Source organism: Ranitomeya variabilis, chromosome 4, assembly GCF_051348905.1.
Source record: "Ranitomeya variabilis isolate aRanVar5 chromosome 4, aRanVar5.hap1, whole genome shotgun sequence".
NCBI classification, from domain to species: Eukaryota; Metazoa; Chordata; class Amphibia; order Anura; family Dendrobatidae; genus Ranitomeya; species Ranitomeya variabilis.
Window position 1 is genome coordinate 657,848,051 of NC_135235.1, and position 25,372 is coordinate 657,873,422.

At 44.3% G+C, this 25,372-nt stretch overlaps 1 protein-coding gene across 1 annotated transcript in view; it reads left to right on the plus strand.

Moving 5' to 3' along the window:
* Positions 1–261: 261 nt before the first annotated feature.
* Positions 262–25,372, plus strand: part of LOC143767479 (uncharacterized) — a 34,743-nt gene continuing 9,632 nt past the window's right edge. The window contains exons 1-5 of the mRNA XM_077255858.1: positions 262–410; positions 540–716; positions 799–922; positions 1,006–1,103; positions 1,302–1,392. Coding sequence (XP_077111973.1) covers positions 330–410; positions 540–716; positions 799–922; positions 1,006–1,103; positions 1,302–1,392 — 571 coding nt within the window. The 5' untranslated portion in view covers positions 262–329. The remainder of the gene's footprint in view (positions 411–539; positions 717–798; positions 923–1,005; positions 1,104–1,301; positions 1,393–25,372) is intronic.

A 25,372-nucleotide genomic window follows, 5' to 3' on the forward strand; every position in this document is an offset into this window, starting at 1 on the left:
CACTTTTATATTATCAATCTCAAAGTGCTGGCACTTTTGTTATTTTTTTTTTCAATGTTTAACCCACATGGATGAGACAGTCGGTATTGACAACAGAATCGGGCATCGTGATGTAGAAAAAAGGGATTTTTCAACAATCCAGAGATCTTGAGTACAAAATCTGTACGTTTCATCCCCTGATATTTCCCCTTTTTATCTCCAGTAATTGTATTACAGGATCCTTTATGATGTTACATCGTCATTTTCTTCTCATTCAGGTCCCTACAGTATAGTATTCTTTCAGTGGAGATATTCTATTTAAGAGAATTTTTCTGATTGCTCCATCAAGGATGGATGAGGAGGACAGAAACAAGATGGCGGAGAGGATATTACACCTCACCCTAGAGATCCTCTTCCGGCTTACTGGAGAGGTGAGAGATTCTGATGACGTCACATTACATCATCCTTATCTATGGGAATAACAGATGGACAGAACTGGAGAGGTGAGGACTCTGGAAATGTCTAGTGTTTGATTTATTCATGTGTCTGTCCATAAACAGGATTACATATTAGTGAAGACCTCTAGTGAGGGCTATCAGACCCCTGTGTCTGAGGGATGGGGAAGACCCCTGAGCCCAATCATGGGGCCTCCACCTCACCCCCTGATACATGAGAATATCAATGACCAGAAGATCCTAGAACTCGCCTACAAGATGATTGAGCTGCTGACTGGAGAGGTGACACTGCTGGGAATGCTGGGACTTTATACAATAATGCTATGAAGGGATCGGGGGATGACGATATCACTGTATGTGTCAGGTTCCTATAAGGTGTGAGGACGTCACCGTATATTTCTCCATGGAGGAGTGGGAGTATTTAGAAGGACACAAATATCTCTACAAGGACATCATGATGGAGGTTCCCCAACCCCTCACATCAAGAGGTAATAGACAAGACTAAATACACACAGCCTATAATTATCTGTATGTAAACAATGAATTGAGTCCCTGTATGTGTTTCCTCCAGTTCTATCCCGTAAGAGGACAACACCAGAGAGATGTCCCCGTCCTCTTCTTCCACAGGACTGTAAACAAGAAGATCCCAATGTTCCTCTGAATCATCAGGTAGATGGAGAGAAGATGTCATGAGATCTCCCCTATGATGTGTAGATGTCTGTGAAGGTCTTATGCTCAGTCTTGTTTTATCCACCAGTATTATATGTTTTATACTTGTGTAATGAGAATGGTGGAGATGGCAGGATTAGAACTGATCATAGCTGTGACTTCTCCATCTGTCTGTGACTTTTACAAAATTTGTTTCAGGGTAAAGATCTGACCCATATTAATACTACAGAGACATATGTGAGGGGTGATGACTGGTGCAATGAGGAGATTCCTACAGGTAAAGGCCCAGGTGAGTAGTAACCACTAACTTCAGAGAAGTCACAGATTATTCTCATTCTCTGGCTGTCACTGCTTTATAGGTTTTTATGAAGTAGTCACCATTCTGCCACTGTCCCCATTACTTTCGTCATTGGAAATTCTTCTAATGGAGTGATGCCATATTTGACCACAACTTACAGGTTTGTGGATCCATCCTACCCCCTGGAATTAGAAGATGCTGACCCTTAGCTGCCCAGATCCTTAACCCCTTTACCCCCAAAGGTGGTTTGCATGTTAATGACCGGGCCAATTTTTACAATTCTGACCACTGTCCCTTTATGAAGTACCGTATATACTCGAATATAAGATGAGATTTTCAGCCCATTTTTTTGGGGCTGAAAGTCCCCCTCTCGGCTTATACTCGAGTCATACCCGGGGGTCAGCAGGTGAGGGGGGGCGGGGGCTGTGTAATTATACTTACCTGCTCCCGGCGCGGTCCCTGGACATCCCTGCTTCTTCCAGCGCTGCAGCTTCTTCCTGTACTGAGCGGTCACATGGTCCCGCTCATTACAGAAATGAATATGCGGCTCCACCTCCCATAGAGGTGGAGCCGCATATTCATTAATGTATGAGCGGTAACGGTGACCGCTCAATACAGGAAGAAGATGCTGCGCCGGGGAAGAAGCAGGGACGCAGCGCCAGGAGCAGGTAGTATACGGGGAGGGGGAGCGCAGCGCTGCGCGATATTTACCCCTCCTCGTTCCAGTGCGGCTCTGTCTTCATCATCCTCTGGCAGTGACGCTCAGGTCAGAGGGCGCGGTGACGTAGTCAGTGCGCGCCCTCTGCTGAACGTCAGTGCCGAAGACGGAGCCGCACGAGGAGCAGGTAAAAGTGCCGGGGTCCTGAGCGACGGAGAGGTATGTGATTTTTTTTTTTTTTATGGCAGCAAAAGCAAATGGGGCAAGTGGCTGTGCGGAGCATCTGTATGGGGCCATAACACTTGTGCAGCACTATAAGGGGCAAGTAGCTCTGCAGAGCATCTGTATGGGGCCATAACACTTGTGCAGCACTATATGGGGCAAGTGGCTGTGCGGAGCATCTGTATGGGGCCATAACACTTGTGCAGCACTATATGGGGCAAGTGGCTGTGCAAAGCATCTGTATGGGGCCATAACACTTGTGCAGCACTATATGGGGCAAGTGGCTGTGCAGAGCATCTGTATGGGGCCATATCGCTTGAGCAACACTATAAGGAGCAAGTGGCTGTGCGGAGCATCTTATGTGGCCATAACGCTTGTGCAGCACTATAAGGGGCAAGTGGCTGTACGGAGCATCTGTATGGGGCCATAACGCTTGTGCAGCACTATATGGGGCAAGTGGCTGTGCGGAGCATCTGTATGGGGCCATAACACTTGTGCAGCACTATATGGGGCAAGTGGCTGTGCGGAGCATCTGTATGGGGCCATAACACTTGTGCAGCACTATATGGGGCAAGTGGCTGTGCGGAGCATCTGTATGGGGCCATATCGCTTGTGCAACACTATAAGGAGCAAGTGGCTGTGCGGAGCATCTTATGTGGCCATAACGCTTGTGCAGCACTATAAGGAGCAAGTGGCTGTACGGAGCATCTGTATGGGGCCATAACGCTTGTGCAGCACTATAAGGGGCAAGTGGCTGTACGGAGCATCTGTATGGGGCCATAACACTTGTGCAGCACTATAAGGGGCAAGTAGCTGTGCGGAGCATCTGTATTAGGCCATAACACTTGTGCAGCACTATAAGGAGCAAGTGGCTGTGCGGAGCATCTGTATGGGGCCATAACGCTTGTGCAGCACTATATAGGGCAAATATCTCTATGGAGCATCTTATGGGGCCCTTATTACCCTTTATGCATGATTATATGGGGCATATTTTAATATGGAGCATCTAATGGGGCCCATCAAACTTTATGGAGGATTATATGGGGCTCCTGATTCAATATGGATATTCAAAAACACTTAAACTACTGATGTCTCAATTAATTTTACTTTTATTGGTATCTATTTTTACTTTTGAAATTTACCGGTAGCTGCTGCATTTTTCACCCTAGGCTTATACTCGAGTCATTAAGTTTTCCCAGTTTTTTGTGGCAAAATTAGGGGGTCGGCTTATACTCGGGTCGGCTTATACTCGAGTATATACGGTAATAACTCTGGAAATCTTCAACTGGTCCCGGTGATTCTGAGATCGTTTTTCTCATGACATATTGTACTTCGTAATATTGGTAAAATGTCTTCGGTATGACTTGTGTTTATTTGTGAAAAAAAATGGACATTTGGTGAAAATTTCACAATTTTCCAACTTTGAATTTTCATGCCCTTAAATACTTAATCCCTTAACGACCGACAATACGCTTTTTAATGGCGTTTAGGGTACTTATGCCTCAGCGTCGCTTTTTAACGGTGCTGAGGAATATGGGTGCTGAGGAATATGGGTATAGCGAACCCCAGAGTTGTAATTTCTCAGGGTCTCGGCTACTGGGGGTAGCTGAGACCCCAGAGAACATGATTCGGGTCGGTTTTTACCAACCCCTGCTTTGCGATTGCCGTTATTAATGGTATAATGGCGACCACAATAAAATAAAAAAAGTCAGATTTTGCATTTAATTTCTCTCTCGACTGATGTGATCACACATCAGAGGAGAGAGAAATGGGGTCCCCTGAGCACCCCACGCTACTTTATGTATCGGATCAGTAGTCCCCCAGCCCCCCTCCTTCCTCGGGCAGAAAGAAAATGGCGGGTGTATGTGCAGTACGCTCGCCAAGTTTTGCCTGCCTGCACCTGGCAACCAATGAGAATTTTTTCATTGGCTGCTGGCTTTGATTACTGTGATAGACCCTATCACAGTGATCAAAAGCCCCAAATACACTATGTTCCAAATTATTATGCAAATTACATTTTTATCGGATCTTCCTAAATGGTCGGTGTAAATGACAGTCAGTCTAATAAAAGTCATCACCCTTTAGAGTATACATCGAATTTTATTGAAGAAACCTCCCAATGATAACAGTATAATCTCCAAAATGAATAAAAACTCAAAATGCACTGTTCCAAATTATTATGCACAGTCGAATTTCTAAACATTTGATATGTTTTAAAGAACTGAAAGTGCTCATTTGTGGAATTTGCGCATTAGGAGGTCACATTCACTGAGCAAAAAAGCTATTTAATGCCAAAACATCCTAACAGGCCAAGTTACATGGTAACATAGGAGCGTTCTTTGATATCACCTTCACAATTCTTGCATCCATTGAACTTGTAAGTTTTTGGAGAGTTTCTGCTTGTATTTCTTTGAAAGAGTATTTTCTTTTTGAAGTCAGAATAGCCTCCCAGAGCTGCTGTTTTGATGTGAACGGCCTCCCACCCTCATAGATCTTTGGCTTGATGATCCTTAAAAGGTTCTCTATAGGGTTGAGGTCAGGGGAAGATGGTGGCCACACCATGAGTTTATCTCCTTTTATGCCCATAGCAGCCAATTACTCAGAGGTATTCATTGTCATACATGAAGATGATTTTGCTCCTGAAGGCACGTTTCTGCTTTTTATGCCATGGAGGAAAGTTGTCAGTCAGAAACTCTATATACTTTGCAGAGGTCATTTTCACACCTTCAGGAACCTTAAAGGGCCCTACCAGCTGCTTCTCCATGATTCCGGCCCAAAACATGACTCCCCCACCTCCCTGCTGACGTTGCAGCCTTGTTGGGACATGGTGGCCATCCACCAACCATCCACTACTCCATCCATTTGGACCATCCAGGGTTGCTCAACACTTATCAGTAAACAAGACTGTTTGGAAATTAGTCTTCATTTATGTGTGGGCCCAATACAACCATTTCTGCTTGTGAACACTGCTTAGGGGTGGCTGAATAGTAGGTTTATGCACCACAGCAAGCCTTTGAAGGAGCCTACACCTTGAGGTTCGAGGGACTCCAGAGGCACCAGCAGCTTCAAATATCTGTTTGCTGCTTTGTAAAGCCTTTTTAGCAGCTGCTCTCTTAATCCGATGAACTTGCCTGGCAGAAATCTTCCTCATTATGCCTTTATCAGCACAAACACATCTGTGCTCAGATACAGCCACAAATCTCTTAACAGTATGATGATCACGCTTAAGTTTTCGGGAAATTTCTAATGTTTTCATCCCTTCACCAAGGCATTGCACTATTTGATGCTTTTCAGCAGCAGAGAGATCCTTTTTCTTTCCCATGTTACTTGAAAACTGTGACCTGCTTAATAATGTGGAACATCATTTTTAAGTAGTTTTCCTCTAATTAGAATCACCTGGAAAACCAATTATCACATGTGTTTAAGATTGATTTCATTGATCCATTGAGCCCTGAGACACAATACCATCCATGAGTTTATTTGAAAAACAAAACAATTAAATCTTTGACACTTAAATCCAATTTGCATAATAATTTGGAACACAGTGTATTAGTAAATATGGCAGTTGTTCTGGGAGAGAAGAGAGATACACTACGTTCAAACGCTGCCCTGTCAGAAATATAAAATAATAATTTCTGAGTCCGCAAACCCCATAAAACATCCAATTACCCACCCCCGTTCTCCGTAATCCCCACATCCCAACCTTTATCTGTGCTTGCCCTTTCTGGCGCCATGGGAGTGATTCTGAAATGCTTCAGGTACAATTTGCATTTAATGAGGTCTTGCTTTTAACCCCTTAATGACCACCGATACGCCTTTTGACGGCGGCAGTTAAGGGTACTTAAACCACAGCGCCGTTAATTAACGGCGCTGTGGAAAAAGTGAATAGCGCCCCCCAGAGTCGGATTTTCCCTGGGGTCTCGGTTACCGGGGGTAGCCGAGACCCCAGAGAACATGATTCGGGGTTTTTTTTTACCAACCCCCGAGTTGCGATCGCTGGTAATTAACCGTTTACCGGCGATCGCAAAAACCCCCCGCGATTTCCCATTTAATTTCTCTGTCCCCCGATGTGATCGCACATCAGAGGACAGAGAAATGGGGTCCCCGATCGCCCCCCGATACTCACCTGTCTCCCCCGGTGCTCCTCGTGGTTCCCGATGGGCGCCGCCATCTTCCGGCCAAAAAATGGCATGCGCAGTGCGCCCGCCGGCTGGCACCCGGAAGATCTTTGGGGTCTCGGCTGCCGGGGGTAGCTGAGACCCCAAAGAACATGATCGTCGGTAATTAACTGTTTACCGGCGACCGCAAAAAAAAAATAAAAGCGATGTGTAATTCTCTGTCCTCTGATGTGATCGCACATCAGAGGACAGAGAAATAGGGGGATTCGGGGACCCTATCATACTTACCGGTGTCCCTGGGTCCTCCTGTGTCCTATCCTGGCCGCCGGCTTCTTCCTTCGGTAAGAAAATGGCGGGCGCATGCACAGTGCGCCCGCCATGATCTGCTGGCCGGCAGCTAGAGGAGTTGGGGCTAAATTTAGGGTTAGGGTTGGGGCTAAATTTAGGATTAGGGTTGGGGCTAAATTTAGGGTTAGGGTTGGGGCTAAATTTAGGGTTAGGGTTGGGGCTAAATTTAGGGTTAGGGTTGGGGCTAAATTTAGGGTTAGGGTTGGGGCTAAAGTTAGGGCTAGGGTTGGGGCTAAAGTTAGGACTAGGGTTGCGGCTAAAGTTAGGGTTAGAGTTGGGATTAGGGTTTGGATTAGGGTTGGCAATTAGGGTTACATATGGGATTAGGGGTGTATTGGGATTAGGGTTAGGTTTGAGGTTAGGGTTGAGATTAGGATTAGGGGTGTGTTGGATTTAGGGTTCTGATTAGGGTTATGGTTGTTTTGGGTTGTTTTGTTAGGGTTGTGATTATCCTTAGGGTTGTGATTAGGATTTTGGATCGGGTTGGCATTAGGGTTAGGGGTGTGTTGGGGTTAGGGTTGGAGTTAGATTTGGGGGGTTTCCACTGTTTAGGTACATCAGGGGGTCTCTAAACGCCACAGCCAATTTTGCGCTCAAAAAGTCAAATGGTGCTCCCTCCCTTCCGAGCTCTGCTGTGCGCCCAAACAGTGGTTTTCCCCCACATATGGGGCATCAGCGTACTCGGGATAAATTGGACAACAACTTTTGGGGTCCAATTTCTCCTGTTACCCTTGTGAAAATAAAAACGTGGGGGCTAAAAAATCTTTTTCGTGGAAAAAAATATATTTTTTATTTTCACAACTCTACATTATAAACTTCTGTGAAGCACTTGGGCTTTCAAATTTCTCACCACACATCTAGATAAGTTCCTTGGGGGATCTAGTTTCCAAAATGGGGTCACTTGTGGGGGGTTTCTACTGTTTAGGTACATCAGGGTCTCTGCAAACGCAACATAATGCCCGCAGACCATTCTATCAAAGTCTGCATTCCAAAATGGCACTCCTTCCCTTCCGAGCTCTGCCATGCGCCCAAACAGTGCCCCCCCCCCCCACACATGGGGTATCGGTGTACTCAGGACAAATTGGACAACAACTTTTGGGGTCCAATTTCTCTTGTTAAAATAAAAATATGGGGGCTAAAAAATCTTTTTTATGGAAAAAAAAAATTATTTTTATTTTCATGACTCTGCATTATAAACTTCTGTGAAGCAGTTGGGGGTTCATTGTGCTCAACACACATCTAGATAAGCTCTTTGGGGGGTCTAGTTTCCAAAATGGGGTCACTTGTGGGGGGTTTCTACTGTTTAGGTACATCAGGAGCTCTGCAAATGCAACATGACGCCCGCAGACCATCCCATCAAAGTCTGCATTCCAAGCGGCGCTCCTTCCCTTCCGAGCCCCGATAGGTGCCCAAACAGTGCCCCCCCCCCCCACATATGGGGTATCAGTGTACTCAGGACAAACTGGTCAACAGATTTTGGGGTCCAATGTCTCCTGTTACCCTTGAGAAAATAAAAAATTGCAGGATAAAAATCATTTTTGAGGAAACAAAAAAGGATTTTTTATTTTCACAGCTCTAGTTTATAAATTTCTGTGAAGCACTTGAGGGATTAAAGTGCTCACCAAACATCTAGATAAGTTCCTTAAGGGGTCTAGTTTCCAAAATGGTGTCACTTGTGCAGCGTATCCACTGTTTAGGCACATCAGGGGCTCTCTAAACGTGACATGGTGTCCGATCTCAATTCCAGCCAATTCTACATTGAAAAAGTCAAACGGCGCTCCTTCTCTTCCAAGCTCTGCGGTGCGCCCAAACAGTGGTTTACCCCCACATATGGGGTATCGGCGTATTCAGGAGAAATTGCACAACAACATTTATGGTTACATTTCTGTTTTTACACTTGTGAAAATAAAAAAAAATGGTTCTGAAGTACCCTATTTTCCGGCGTATAAGACGACTTTTTAACCCCTGAAAATCTTAATAGTCGGGGGTCGTCTTATACGCCGGGCGTAGTCTTGTACGCCGGGTGCAGACCAATGTGTATATGGTGGGTGGGGGGGAGTGGTCCCGATGACGAAGAGAGGGGGCGTCTCACAGGAAAGTGTGAGTGGAGTATCCCCCTATTACCTCATTGTGGCAGCGTGGGGTTTCTGTGCTGGTGAGCGGCGGTGGCTCCTCTTTGTGCAGCGTCGGGCCTCTGTGCTGTGGGGCGGCGTATCTTAGTGCAGAGTTGGGGCTCTTCCGGCATCTTTTCAAAGCCCGGAGGCACCGGCAGCTCCATTGCTGCGATGCGGTGGCCTCCGGGAAAATGGCCGCTGGGGGCGGCGCATGCTCAGATTCAGATCTCGTCCCGAGATTGTGTGGTGAATGGGCGGGATTATGTGCGGTGATGTGGTGGGGGGTGGGATTATGTGTGGTAATGTGGTGGGGGGCGGGATTATGTGTGGTAATGTGGTTGGGGGGCGGGATTAGGTGTGGTGATGTGGTGAAGGGGCGGGATTTTGTGCGGTGATGTGGGGGCGGGATTATGTGGTGATGTGGGGGTGGGATTATGTGTGGTGATGTGTTGGGGTGGCGGGATTATGTGTGGTAATGTGTTGGGGTGGCGGGATTATGTGTGGTAATGTGTTGGGGTGGCGGGATTATGTGTGGTAATGTGGTGGGGGGGCGGGATTGTGGTGATGTGGTTGGGGGGCGGGATTATGTGGTGTGGGGGGCGGGATTATGTGTGGTGATGTGGGGGGTGGGATTGTGTGTGGTAATGGGGATGCTGGGCGGGATTATGTGTGGTGATGTGGGGGGCGGAGCTACTGTGCAGGGAGCAGGATTAGCGAGTAATCACGATGCTATATATATATATATATATATATATATATATATATATATATATATATATATATATATATATACACTCACCGGCCACTTTATTAGGTACACCATGCTAGTAACGGGTTGGACCCCCTTTTGCCTTCAGAACTGCCTCAATTCTTCGTGGCATAGATTCAACAAGGTGCTGGAAGCATTCCTCAGAGATTTTGGTCCATATTGACATGATGGCATCACACAGTTGCCGCAGATTTGTCGGCTGCACATCCCAAAGATGCTCCATACAAGGCAGGATGGATCCATGCTTTCATGTTGTTTACGCCAAATTCTGACCCTACCATCCGAATGTCGCAGCAGAAATCGAGACTCATCAGACCAAGCAACGTTTTTCCAATCTTCTACTGTCCAATTTCGATGAGCTTGTACAAATTGTAGCCTCAGTTTCCTGTTCTTAGCTGAAAGGAGTGGTACCCGGTGTGGTCTTCTGCTGCTGTAGCCCATCTGCCTCAAAGTTCGACGCACTGTGCGTTCAGAGATGCTCTTAGGCCTACCTTGGTTGTAACGGGTGGCGATTTGAGTCACTGTTGCCTTTCTATCAGCTCGAACCAGTCTGCCCATTCTCCTCTGACCTCTGGCATCAACAAGGCATTTCCGCCCACAGAACTGCCGCTCACTGGATTTTTTTTCTTTTTCGGACCATTCTCTGTAAACCCTAGAGATGGTTGTGCGTGAAAATCCCAGTAGATCAGCAGTTTCTGAAATACTCAGACCAGCCCTTCTGGCACCAACAACCATGCCACGTTCAAAGGCACTCAAATCACCTTTCTTCCCCATACTGATGCTCGGTTTGAACTGCAGGAGATTGTCTTGACCATGTCTACATGCCTAAATGCACTGAGTTGCCGCCATGTGATTGGCTGATTAGAAATTAAGTGTTAACAAGAAGTTGGACAGGTGTACCTAATAAAGTGGCCGGTGAGTGTATATTGCACATTGACTCCATGGTGCTGTACATGAGGAGGGGTTTCATAGAAAGTACAGATATCGCTTACAGTAAAAGAACTAATAGTGGGGTCATTTCAGGCTGTAAGCTTTATTGAAGAGGTGGGTTTTCAAGTTTCATCTGAAGGATTTGAATGTGGTGGATAATCGGACGTGTTGGGGCACAGAATTCCAGAGGATGGGGGGATATTTGGGAGAAGTCTTGGAGGTGAATGAGTGAGGAGCAAACAAGTGTGAAGGAGAGAAGGAGGTCTTGGGAGGACCGGAGATTGCGTGAGGGAAGTTATTGGGAGATTTGTTTGGAGACATACTGAGGAGACAGGTCATGGATTGATTTTTTGTAGATCAGTATTAGTAATTTGCACTGGATATGCTGAGGAATTGGGAGCCAATGAAGAGATGTGCAGAGGGGAGAAGCGGAGGAGTAGCGAGGATAGAAATGAATTATTAGGGCTGCAGAGTTAAGGATGGACTGGAGAGGCGCAAGAGTGTTAGCAGGGAGGCCACAGAAAAGGTAGGTGCCACTCTGCAACCCAGAGCTTCCAGCTAGCGAGACAATATCATGATAGCCAGCTGGACAAAACTTAGCATGTACTCAGAAATACATTCAGCACACAAATGAACAACAAATGAGCTTAACAGGGACTTAGCTTCTGCTGAAGTAGACAGGTCATCAGGAGATCCAAGTGAGATCTGAACCAGTACGGATACATTGACAACTGGCATCAGGTAACGATCTGAGCAGAGTTAAATAGGGGAACCAGCCCAGTCCTAAACGATGCAGCTGAGGAAGCCACCTCCAGACCAGCAGCTCCACTTTCAGCCACCAGAGAGGACCCACGGACAGAACTCACAGAAATACCATTCCTGACCACAGGAGGGAGCTCGAAGAACAGAGTTCACAACAGTACCCCCCCCCTTGAGGAGGGGTCACCGAACCCTCACCAGAACCCCCCGGCCGATTAGGACGAGCCAAATGAAAGGCACGAACCAAATCGGCAGCATGGACATCGGAGGCAAGAACCCAGGAATTATCTTCCTGACCATAGCCCTTCCATTTGACCAGATACTGAAGTTTCCGTCTCGAGATACGAGAATCTAAAATCTTCTCCACCACATACTCCAATTCTCCCTCGACCAACACTGGAGCAGGAGGGTCAACGGAAGGAACCATAGGCGCCACATATCTCTGCAACAACAACCTATGGAACACATTATGGATGGCAAAAGAAGCAGGAAGGGCCAAACGAAATGACACAGGATTGAGGATTTCAGAAATCTTATAAGGCCCAATATAACGAGGCTTAAACTTAGGAGAAGAAACCTTCATAGGAACATAACGAGATGACAGCCAAACCAGATCCCCAACACGAAGTCGAGGACCAACACGGCGACGGCGGTTAGCGAAACGTTGAGCCTTCCCCTGTGACAATGTCAAATTGTCCACTACATGAGTCCAAATTTGCTGCAACCTGTCCACCACAGAATCCACACCAGGATAGTCCGAAGGCTCAACCTGCCCTGAAGAGAAACGAGGATGGAAACCAGAATTACAATAAAAAGGTGAAACCAAAGTAGCCGAACTGGCCCGATTATTAAGGGCGAACTCAGCCAATGGCAAGAAGGTCACCCAATCATCCTGATCAGCAGAGACAAAGCATCTCAGATGGGTCTCCAAAGTCTGATTGGTTCGTTCAGTTTGGCCATTTGTCTGAGGATGGAAAGAAGAAGAAAAAGACAAATCAATGCCCATCTTAGCACAAAAGGACCGCCAAAACCTCGAAACAAACTGGGAACCTCTGTCCGACACAATGTTCTCCGGAATGCCATGCAAACGAACCACATGCTGGAAAAACAACGGAACCAAATCAGAGGATGAAGGCAACTTAGGCAAGGGTACCAAATGAACCATCTTAGAGAAGCGATCACAAACCACCCAGATGACTGACATCCTTTGAGAGACAGGGAGATCTGAAATAAAATCCATGGAAACATGCGTCCAGGGCCTCTTCGGGACCGGCAAGGGTAAAAGTAACCCACTGGCACGAGAACAGCAGGGCTTCGCCCGAGCACAAGTCCCACAGGACTGCACAAAAGCACTCACATCCCGGGACAAGGAAGGCCACCAAAAGGACCTAGCCACCAAATCTCTGGTACCAAAAATTCCAGGATGACCAGCCAACACCGAACAATGAACCTCAGAGAGAACTCTACTAGTTCATCTATCAGGGACAAACAGTCTCTCTGCAGGACAGCGGTCAGGTCTATCCGCCTGAAACTCCTGCAGAACCCGCCGCAAATCAGGGGAGATGGCAGACAAAATCACCCCCTCTTTGAGAATACCAGCCGGCTCAGAAACTCCCGGAGAATCAGGCACAAAACTCCTTGAAAGGGCATCAGCCTTCACATTCTTAGAACCCGGAAGGTATGAAACCACGAAATCGAAACGGGAGAAAAACCGTGACCATCGAGCCTGTCTAGGGTTCAACCGCTTGGCAGACTCGAGATAAGTCAGATTCTTGTGATCCGTCAAGACCACCACGCGATGCTTGGCGCCCTCAAGCCAATGTCGCCACTCCTCGAATGCCCACTTCATGGCCAACAACTCCCGATTGCCAACATCATAATTACGCTCAGCAGGCGAAAACTTTCTTTTTTTTAAATCAGATATTTTTTATTAAAGTTTTCAGAACATAACAGAATTTTTTCCAAAATACCCCACAGTCTTTTCCCATTCCCAACAACTCCCCCCCCCCCCCCCCCCAACCCTGGTCCAATGATAAAATATATCACAAGAAAAATACAGACATAGATAAGGCACATATCCCAAGGCACCAGTCATGGAGTACAACTAAATCACTTTCAGGGTGATATAAACATGGTATCACGAGAATAAACTTACAGACGGTAAGCCTGGAACATTCAACCATCCTGCCCAAATTTTCTCAAACACTGCTGGTCTACCCCGTTTAAGATAAATGGCCTTCTCTCTGCATAGTATGAGGTTTAGCTTATTTACATACTCCTTCCTCGTGGGAACTTTATCTGAGATCCAGTGATATGCTATTAATTTTCTAGCAGTAAAAAGCATTCTGGCAACAGCTATTTGTGAATGATCATCTCCTCCCGCCTCCTCAACATATCCAAGCACACAGACAATAGGATCTCTGGGAATATCCTGCTCTGTGGCCATATATATTAAGTTGAGAACCATAATCCAGAATATTTGTATACAGGGACACGTCCAGAACATATGTAGGATATCTGCATTATCGAGCGTACACTTGGGACATTTTGAATTTGGCCTTAGAAGGCGAAAACTTTCTAGAAAAGAAAGCACATGGCTTCATCACAGAGCCATCAGAACTTCTCTGAGACAAAACAGCCCCTGCTCCAATCTCAGAAGCATCAACCTCGACCTGAAAAGGGAGCGAAACATCAGGCTGACACAACACAGGAGCCAAAGAAAAACGACGTTTCAGCTCCTGAAACGCCTCAACGGCCGCAGAGGACCAGTTCACCACATCCGCACCTTTCTTGGTCAAATCAGTCAGTGGTTTGACAACACTAGAAAAATTAGCGATAAAGCGACTGTAAAAATTCGCAAAGCCCAGGAATTTCTGAAGGCTCTTTACAGATGTAGGCTGAGTCCAATCATAAATGGCCTGGACTTTAACTGGATCCATCTCGATAGTAGAAGGGGAAAACATGAAGCCCAAAAAGGAAACCTTCTGAACTCCGAAGAGACACTTAGACCCCTTCACAAACAAGGAATTAGCACGAAGGACTTGGAACACCATTCTGACCTGCTTCACATGAGACTCCCAATCATCCGAAAAGACCAAAATATCATCCAAATATACTATCATGAATCTATCCAGATATTTTCGGAAGATGTCATGCATAAAGGACTGGAACACAGATGGCGCATTAGAAAGCCCGAATGGCATCACCAGATACTCAAAATGGCCCTCGGGCGTATTAAATGCGGATTTCCATTCATCGCCCTGCTTAATACGCACAAGATTATACGCTCCTCGAAGATCTATCTTGGTAAACCAACTAGCCCCCCTAATCCGAGCAAACAAATCAGACAATAGAGGCAAAGGGTACTGAAATTTGACCGTGATTTTATTAAGAAGGCGGTAATCTATACAAGGTCTCAGAGAACCATCCTTCTTGGCCACAAAAAAGAACCCTGCTCCCAACGGTGACGACGACGGGCGAATATGCCCTTTCTCCAAGGACTCCTTTATATAGCTCCGCATAGCGGCGTGTTCTGGCACAGATAAATTGAAAAGTCGGCCCTTAGGAAACTTACTACCAGGAATCAAATTAATAGCACAATCACAATCCCTATGAGGAGGCAGGGCACTGGGCTTGGGCTCATCAAATACAGGTCCTTCTCAAAAAATTAGCATATAGTGTTAAATTTCATTATTTACCATAATGTAATGATTACAATTAAACTTTCATATACTATAGATTCATTATCCACCAACTGAAATTTGTCAGGTCTTTTATTGTTTTAATACTGATGATTTTGGCATACAACTCCTGATAACCCAAAAAACCTGTCTCAATAAATTAGCATATTTCACCCGACCAATCAAATAAAAGTGTTTTTTAATACCAAACAAAAAAACCATCAAATAATAATGTTCAGTTATGCACTCAATACTTGGTCGGGAATCCTTTGGCAGAAATGACTGCTTCAATGCGGCGTGGCATGGAGGCAATCAGCCTGTGACACTGCTGAGATGTTATGGAGGCCCAGGATGCTTCAATAGCGGCCTTAAGCTCATCCAGAGTGTTGGGTCTTGCGTCTCTCAACTTTCTCTTCACAATATCCCACAGATTCTCTATGGGGTTCAGGTCAGGAGAGTTGGCAGGCCAATTGAGCACAGTAATACCATGGTCAGTAAACCATTTACCAGTGGTTTTGGCACTGTGAGCAGGTGCCAGGTAGTGCTGAAAAATGAAATCTTCATCTCCATAAAGCATTTCAGCCGATGGAAGCATGAAGTGCTCCAAAATCTCCTGATAGCTAGCTGCATTGACCCTGCCCTTGATGAAACACAGTGGACCAACACCAGCAGCTGACATGGCACCCCACACCATCACTGACTGTGGGTACTTGACACTGGACTTCAGGCATTTTGGCATTTCCTTCTCCCCAGTCTTCCTCCAGACTCTGGCACCTTGATTTCCGAATGACATGCAAAATTTGCTTTCATCAGAAAAAAGTACTTGGGACCACTTAGCAACAGTCCAGTGCTGCTTCTCTGTAGCCCAGGTCAGGCGCTTCTGCCGCTGTTTATGGTTCAAAAGTGGCTTTACCTGGGGAATGCGGCACCTGTAGCCCATTTCCTGCACACGCCTGTGCACGGTGGCTCTGGATGTTTCCACACCAGACTCAGTCCACTGCTTCCTCAGGTTCCGGTCACCTCTTCTCGTTGTACAGTGTTTTCTGCCACATTGTTTCCTTCCAACAGACTTACCATTGAGGTGCCTTGATACAGCACTCTGGGAACAGCCTATTTGTTGAGAAATTTCTTTCTGGGTCTTACCCTCTTGCTTGAGGGTGTCAATGATGGCCTTCTTGACATCTGTCAGGTCGCTAGTCTTACCCATGATGGGGGTTTTGAGTAATGAACCAGGCAGGGAGTTTTTAAAAGCCTCAGGTATCTTTTGCATGTGTTTAGAGTTAATTAGTTGATTCAGAAGATTAGGGTAATAGGTCATTTAGAGAACCTTTTCTTGATATGCTAATTTATTGAGACAGGTTTTTTGGGTTATCAGGAGTTGTATGCCAAAATCATCAGTATTAAAACAATAAAAGACCTGACAAATTTCAGTTGGTGGATAATGAATCTATAGTATATGAAAGTTTAATTGTAATCATTACATTATGGTAAATAATGAAATTTAACACTATATGCTAATTTTTTGAGAAGGACCTGTACATCCTGGTAATCCGACAAGAACTCAGGTACTTCAGAAGGAGTGGAAGAAGAAATTGACAACGCTGGAACATCACCATGGGCCCCTTGACAACCCCAACTGGACACAGACATAGATTTCCAGTCCAGTACTGGATTATGGACCTGTAGCCATGGCAAACCCAACACGACCACATCATGCAAATTATGCAACACCAAAAAGCGAATATCTTCCCGATGTGCAGGAGCCATGCACATGGTCAACTGGGTCCAGTACTGAGGCTTATTCTTGGCCAAAGGCGTAAAGGAATAGGATGCTGCAAGGGCTCCAAGAAAAAACCACAGCGCCTGGCATACTCTAAGTCCATCAAATTCAGGGCTGCGCCTGAATCCACAAATGCCATAACAGAGTAGGATGACAAAGAGCAAATCAAAGTAACGGACAAAAGAAATTTAGGCTGTATAGTACCAATGGTGACAGACCTAGCGGACCGCTTAGTGCGCTTAGGACAATCAGAGATAGCATGAGTGGAGTCACCACAGTAAAAACACAGCCCATTCTGACGTCTGTGCTCTTGCCGTTCAGTTCTGGTCAAAGTCCTATCACATTGCATAGACTCAGGCCTCTGCTCAGAGGACACCGCCATATGGTGCACAACCTTCCGCTCCCGCAAACGCCGATCGATCTGAATAGCCAAGGACATTGATTCATTCAGACCAGCAGGCGTGGGGAACCCCACCATAACATCCTTAAGGCCCTCAGAAAGACCCTTTATGAAAATTGCTGCTAGAGCACACTCATTCCATTGAGTAAGCACAGACCACTTTCTAAACTTCTGACAATACATTTCAGCATCATCCTGACCCTGACATGAGCCAGCAAGATTTTCTCTGCCTGATCCACAGAATTTGGTTCGTCATAGAGCAATCCAAGCGCCAGAAAAAACGCATCTACATTAAGCAATGCAGGATCTCCTGGCGCAAGGGAGAATGCCCAGTCTTGAGGGTCACCACGCAACAAGGAAATAATGATTTTTACTTGCTGACTAGGGTCACCAGAGGAGCGGGGTTTCAGGGCAAGAAACAGTTTACAATTATTCTTGAAATTCAGAAACTTTGATCTATCCCCAGAAAACAAATCAGGAATTGGGATTCTAGGCTCTAACATAGGATTCTGAACTATATAATCCTGAATGCCTTGTACCCTTGCAGTGAGATTATCCACACAAGAGGACAGACCTTGAATGTCCATATCTACACCTGAGTCCTGAACCACCTAGAGGTTTAGGGGAAAAAAAAGACTAAACACACTGCAGAGAAAAAAAAAATGGTCTCAGAACTTCTCTTATCCCTCTATTGAGATGCATTAACACTTTCTGGCCAGTTGTACTGTTATGGCTGGACCTAGTGGTTAGGAGCACCTGGAATGACCTGATAGTCAAAACTGAAAAATAGAGCGAGCTCTGGGAAGTGGGAGCTCTGCTGACCGCAGCCCTAATCTATTATCACACACACTAGAATTAGCCGTGGATCGTACCTGACTCTGCCTAGACGACTCTTCACAGCCTGAGAGGTAACTACCCCTAAAGAGAAATATAGCCTCAACTTGCCTCAGAGAAATTCCCCAAAGGAAAAGAGCAGCCCCCCACATATATTGACTGTGAGTTAAGAGGAAGGCACAAACATAGGAATGAGACAGGTTTCAGCAAAGGAGGCCCGACTTACTAAATAGACAGAAGATAGATAAAGGGATCTTTGCGATCAGCACAAAAAACTACAAAAAGCCACGCAGAGTGAGCAAGAAACCCCCCGCGCCGACTCACGGCGCGGTAGGTGCCACTCTGCAACCCAGAGCTTCCAGCTAGCGAGACAATATCATGATAGCCAGCTGGACAAAACTTAGCAGGTACTCAGAAATATATTCAGCACACAAATGAACAACAAATGAGCTTAACAGGGACTTAGCTTCTGCTGAAGTAGACAGGTCATCAGGAGATCCAAGTGAGATCTGAACCAGTACAGATACATTGACAACTGGCATCAGGTAATGATCTGAGCAGAGTTAAATAGGGGAACCAGCCCAGTCCTAAACGATGCAGCTGAGGAAGCCACCTCCAGACCAGCAGCTCTACTTTCAGCCACCAGAGAGAACCCACGGACAGAACTCACAGAAATACCATTCCTGACCACAGGAGGGAGCTCGAGAACAGAGTTCACAACAGATCTGTAGTAGGAGGCAGTGCTTAACTGTGTAAAAGGCTGAGGACAGGTCTAGAAGGAAGAGTTTAGAGAATTGTCTGTTTGCTTTGGCTGTAATTAGGTCATTAGTAATTTTAGTTAGGGCAGTTTCAGTGTAATAATTAGGAAGGAAACCAGATTGTAGATTGTCGAACAGCAAGTTAGATGAAATGTGGGAGAAAAGTTCAGCGTAGACATGTTGCTCGAGTTTGGAAGCAAATGAAAGCAGCGTTATGGGGCGATAGCTTGACATAGCGGTCGGGTCAAGGGTTGGCTTTTTGAGGATAGGCGTGATTGTGGCATGTTTGAACGCAGAAGGCAAGGTATCAAAAGTTAGTGATGAGTTGAAGAGATGGGTTAGGTATGGGATAAGTGTGGTGGTGAGGTTGGGGAGGAGATGGGATGGGGTAAAGTGCACAAGTGGTGAGGTGTGATTTGGAGAGGAGACGATTCAGCTCCCATTCAGTTATAGGGAAAGGGCATTGGTCTGGTATAGGAAGGGTTGTGGTGGTTGAACAATAAAGACTTGCCTTATTTGGTCAATCTTATTTTTGAAGTGTGTGGTAAAGTCCTCAGCAAAATTGAGTGAGGTCGGAGGGGGCAGAGGTGGGCGGAGGAGGAAGTTAAAGTGTGAATAACTGTCTGGGGTTGTACGATAAGGAAGATATCAGGGTTGTGAAGGTGAGGGCAGATTTGAAAGCGAGTGTTGCTTGTTTTTATGCAGTGAAATCATCTTGCGAATGTGTTTTCCTCCAATGCCGCTCTGCAACCCTAGATGCTTGCCGAAGCTTTTTAGTGAGGTTATTGTGCCCGGGTTGTCTCTTGATTTGTCGCACTCTGCCAAGCACGAGAGTGGTGACCGCATCAATAGCTGATGCGAGAGTGGCATTGTAGAAAGCAGTGGCACTGTGTGTGTCGTGGAGTGAGGATATGGATGCCAGTGGTAGACTAGGGTCAGAGAGTGTGTGGGTGTCTAGATGTGCAAGGTTTCTGCGGGGTGCGCTATTTGCTCGACATGGGTGACAGGTGAGCAGGACAAGGATGGGAAAGTGAGTAGATGGTGGTCAGATAGAGGGAGAGGGGGGTTGTGAAGTTAGATAGGGAGCAGAGATGGGTGAAGATCAGGTCTAATGTTTGTCCGTCTTTGTGGCTGAGGAGGACCACTGAGTAAGTCCAAAAAACGAAGTAAGCGATAGGAGTTTGGCTGATTGTGCTCACATGATTGCTACAAGACCAGGTCCCATCTTTCTGGTCAAACTTCCCTTTTATAACTGAGACATCATTCAAGTGAGAGCCAAGAGAGAATTTCTCTTTTTTTTCTCTTCATTTTTTCTTTATATGCTCAAACATAACAGACACATAAACACAAAAATATAAAACTTATTATAAAAAATATTATTTGTTTAGCCTAACTTGTTGGCAACCATGTATAGGAAAGGATATTTCCAAAAATTATCCAGTTCTTAAAGTTATTGAAGCCTTTTTTTTTTTTTTATAATTTTCTGGCGGCAATTGTCCTACTTCCCATGAAGTCACGTGGACATAGCAGTTCCTTCTCTTTCGCTCTGGTGCATGATGAAGAGACCTTAATAGTCTTGAAAGCTTGCTATGTAACATCACTTATTTTATTTTTGTTCGCCATTAGAAGGTATCATAACTACAAGATTATTATTTTATTTTTCACACTGAGAACAATCTTTTTTCAACTTGCAAACATGATAGGAAAACTTTTTTTTCTTTGAACCATAAATTTAAACATTCTCTCATGTGACGTAGAGAAGAACATTAGCAGAATTTACAGTTATTTCCCATTGTTTATGATAAATCTAAGATCTGATTCCCAGAATTTATTCTCTTCTGAAAGTCGATTAATTGAATGTTTTTATAGGGAACTAATTCTGCCTTAACATATTTCACTTGACAATAAATTAATATCAAAATATATAGGGTGCACTATTATCACAATGGCATGTAGTGGTAGCAAAATACGGGGTGCATAACCTAGTCTGTGTGAACCATGAACTACACAAAAGAAAAAAGACTAGACTAATAATGGTATGCACATCCACAATGTAATAAGAAAATAGAAAAAACCTTTATTGCACCACAGACAAAACAATAATAAAACCATTTAAAAGCATACATACATGACCAATAAACCAACACCCCTCCAGGCTATATAAGCCATGAAAATAAGACAATATATGGATCATTGAACTGGCTATGGATACAAACACATGTCAATATAAGATCATGGTCCATGCAACCTTGTGAACTGAACACATGTGCGTAAAGAAAATATATACTAACGACAGCCCATATTGTATCAAGATTGCAATATGATCACGAATGCAGAGTATCAAATTGATGCACAGCCAAATGATTATTATCAATGATGTACCTGAACACTTGTATATGGCACAGTATGGGAAACATGCAGCAATATGCAATGAATCCCAACTTGCAGATTTGTTCCCCTAGTTACTTATGGGGGTCAATTCCCACAGTTGTAGGACCCCATATAGAAATAATGTGAATAAAAAAAAAAATGGCAAGATAACAATTGTATAGCAAATCTGGGAAATAGGCCCAAATATACAACCTGACAGGAAATTTCCCAGCGTGACACATGAAAGTCTGAAGAGGCTATAATTGCCTATGGACTGTCAAAATGGTAGCCATAATACCGGTTCCTAGGAGGATAATCAAAGCCAGGTCGGCTTAAGATCCAAAGCAGGAGGAGGGGTGAGGTAAAGGCCCCACGCGTATCCCTGCCGCCGCAGCTTCGTCAAGGGAAGTAAGTATACCTATACATACCCTTAAAGAACCACTAGAAAAAATGAGTTTGCAGCTTGTGCCAGAGGCTCACTGGGACAAGGGGTGGAAATGTTTGTTGTTGACCTCAAAAGAAAGGAGCATAAGTAAAGGTACTGAGGGGATGATCTAAAAACTTTCATGAAAGAATCAGGCCAACACCTCCAACTTGTCTACTCTCAGGTCTGGAGGTATGAGCAAAATGTAGCCCATCATACGAGAGAGAGGTAGCTTCTAGATCCAGGTTTCAGTGAGAAAGATGAGCAAACGAATTTGAAAGCGAGAATTCATGAATATAGGGTTTTTGTTAACTGACTGGGAGTTCCAGAGGGCACAGTTAAAGGAAATCAGAGAAATCTTGTGTTAAATGTTAATGAGATTAGTGGGGTTTCTGTGTGCAGTGGAAAGCAAGTTACATTTATTAGTACTAGGATGAACAGGGTTATGGGAGATGTCTCCTGCAACTAGGAGAATAGAGATAATGAGCAGACAATTTGTGAGAGCGTCTCCTTCTTTGTATGGTGGAAGTGGATGGATTTCAGCATTTTAAGAATGAAGAAGGCATGTGAGCAGTATATGGGACAGGGGAAGAAAGAAGGACTGATGTGGATAGAGTGAACAGAATGTATGAAAGGATGGTGGTTTTGAAAGAAAGCAGCGCTAATATAGGTGAAGGAAATAGATATGCAAGATATATTTTTCAGCAGAAGTGAACTGGCAACAAGTTTATTTGAATTTATTTGCATAATTTACTTGTCTTCTTTCCTGTGTACATGCCTTGTTTAATCCCTTTGTGAATGAGCAAATTTTAACCTTAGTGACTGGCCAATTTTCATATAGTTATTTTATTTAGTGATATAAATTTCTTCAGGAAAAAAAAATCTTAATCAAAATGGCACCATATTGGTGGAGACTTTTTTTTTCTTCCTCAAGCAAAATGGCACCTATGCAGTAGCATCTAATGGTGATCCGATAGATACGTCTGCGCCGGCGCCATTTTGAGAGAATTATTTTTTTTCTACAGAAATTTATTTTTATATCAATAAATAAAATAATTAAATGGATATTATAGATGCGATCATTCTACAATGCAGGCGCCGGAGCCTGCCTGCTGAATGTGATTTTTTTTTTCAAAACCGTATTATAGTCCGTATGTAAAATAGGGGGCAGGTCACTGAGTTATCAGTGACCAGTCATAAGCAATACAGATGAATATTTAAGCAGAGCACCACATAAAGACCCCCCACAGGACCGCCCCAGAGCACGAGAATCTCATTAACTGAAAACTACAAATAAATATTAATCAGCCACAAGACGGATTTAATCACCCAGGTATAATTTTAATCGGTATAACGGTGCCAACCTGACACTGTCTGTAGGTTACTCGGCACAATCTTTATGACAGGTTCCCTTTAATCCCACAAAAATGCTATTCAGGCAAAACCCCCGACAGAACCAACCACCATAATAAGGCAGATGGAGACACTTTGGAGTTTTTAGCATCTGTTCCAACTGTGGTCGACCACACTTGTGTGATAAAAAGAGACCTAAAATGATGGAACACTGCTGGAATAGAGACCAGATGGAGTGCAAAGTGACTCAATTTTCCTCATAAGTGAGTGGTTCTGTCCTGGATTTTGTATAAATCGCGAATTTGGAGATTTACACAGAAACCCCAATGTAAGTGCTCAGTGGAGAGCGCAGGATAACTGAGATCCTTATTCTGCTTTTTTAGGAGATAGAATGAACATATAGACTAATAGCCAAAATAAGGTCCTACTAATATATGAAAATATTTGTTCAAATAAAATTAACCCCTTAGTGACAGAGCCAATTTGGTACTTAATGACCGAGCCAATTTTTACAATTCTGACCAGTGTCACTTTATGAGGTTATAACTCTGGAACGCTTTATCGGATCCCGCTGATTCTGAGATTGTTTTTTCGTGACATGTTGTACTTCAAGTTAGTGGTAACATTTCTTCGATATTACTTGCGATTATTTATGAAAAAAATGGAAATATGGCGAAAATTTTTAAAATTTTGCAATTTTCAAACTTTGTATTTTTATGCCCTTAAATCAGAGAGATATGTCACAAAAAATTGTTAATAAATAACATTTCTCACATGTCTACTTTACATCAGCACAATTTTGGAAACAATTTTTTTTTTTGTTAGGGAGTTATAAGGGTTAAAAGTTGACCAGCAATTTCTCATTTTTACAACACCATGTTTTTTTTAGGGACCACATCACCTTTGAAGTGATTTTGAGGGGTCTATATGATAGAAAATAACCAAGTGTGACACCATTCTAAAAACTGCACCCCTCAAGCTGCTCAAAACCACATTCAAGAAGTTTATTAACCCTTTACGTACTTCACAGGAACTAAAACAATGTGGAAGAAAAAAATGAACATTTTACTTTTTTTTGCAAACATTTTACTTCAGAACCATTTTTTTTAATTTTCACAAGTGTAAAAACAGAAATTTAACCACAAATTTTGTTGTGCAATTTCTCCTGAGTACGTCGATACCCCATATGTGGAGGTAAACCACTGTTTGGGCGCACCGCAGAGCTTGGAAGTGAAGGAGCACCGTTTGACTTTTTCAATGCAGAATTGGCTGGAATTGAGATCGGATGCCATGTCGCGTTTGGAGAGTCCCTGATGTGCCTAAACAGTGGAAACCCCCCACAAGTGATACCATTTTGGAAACTAGACCCCCCAAGGAACTTATCTAGATGTGTGGTGAGCACTTTGAACCCCCAAGTGCTTCACAGAAGTTTATAACGTAGAGCCGTGAAAATAAAAAATCTCATTTTTTCTACAAAAATGATCTTTTTGCCCCCAAATTTTTATTTTCACAAGGGTAACAGGAGAAATTAAACCACAAAAGTTGTTGTGCAATTTCTCCTGAGTACGTCGATACCCCATATATGGGGGTAAACCACTGTTTGGGCGCACCGCAGAGCTTGGAAGAGAAGGAGTGTCGTTTTACTTTTTCAATGTAGAATTGGCTGGAATTGAGATCGGACGCCATGTCACGTTTGGAGAGCCGCTGATGTGCCTAAACAGTAGAGACCCCCCACATATGACACCATTTTGGAAACTAGACCCCTTAAGGAACTTATCTAGATGTGTGGTGAGCACTTTAAACCCCCAGGTGCTTCACAGAAGTTTATAACGTAGAGCCGTGAAAATAAAAAAATCGCATTTTTTCTACAAAAATGATCTTTTTGCCTCCAAATTTTTATTTTACCAAGGGTAACAGGAGAAAATGGACCCCAGAAGCTGTTGTACAATTTGTCTTGAGTACGCCGACACCCCATATGTGGGGGTAAACCACTGTTTGGGCGCATGGCTGAGCTCGGAAGCAAAGGAGCGCCATTTGACTTTTCAATGCAAAATTGACTGGAATTGAGATCAGACGCCATGTCGCGTTTGGAGAGCCCCTGATGTGCCTAAACAGCAGAAACCCCCCAAAAGTGACCCCATTTTGGAAACTAGACCCCCCATGGAACTTATCTAGATGTGTAGTGAGAACTTTGAATGCCCAAGTGCATCACAGAAGTTTATAATGCAGAGTCGTGAAAATAAAAAAAATATATTTTTTAACAATAAAGATTTTTTAGCCCCCAAGTTTTTATTTTCACAAGGGTAACAAGAGAAATTGGACCCCAAAAGTTGTTGTCCAATTTGTCCTGAGTATGCTGGTACCCCATATGTGGGGGTAAACCACTGTTTGGGCGCACGGCAGAGCTCGGAAGGGAAGGAGCGCCATTTTGCAATGCAGACTTTGATAGAATTG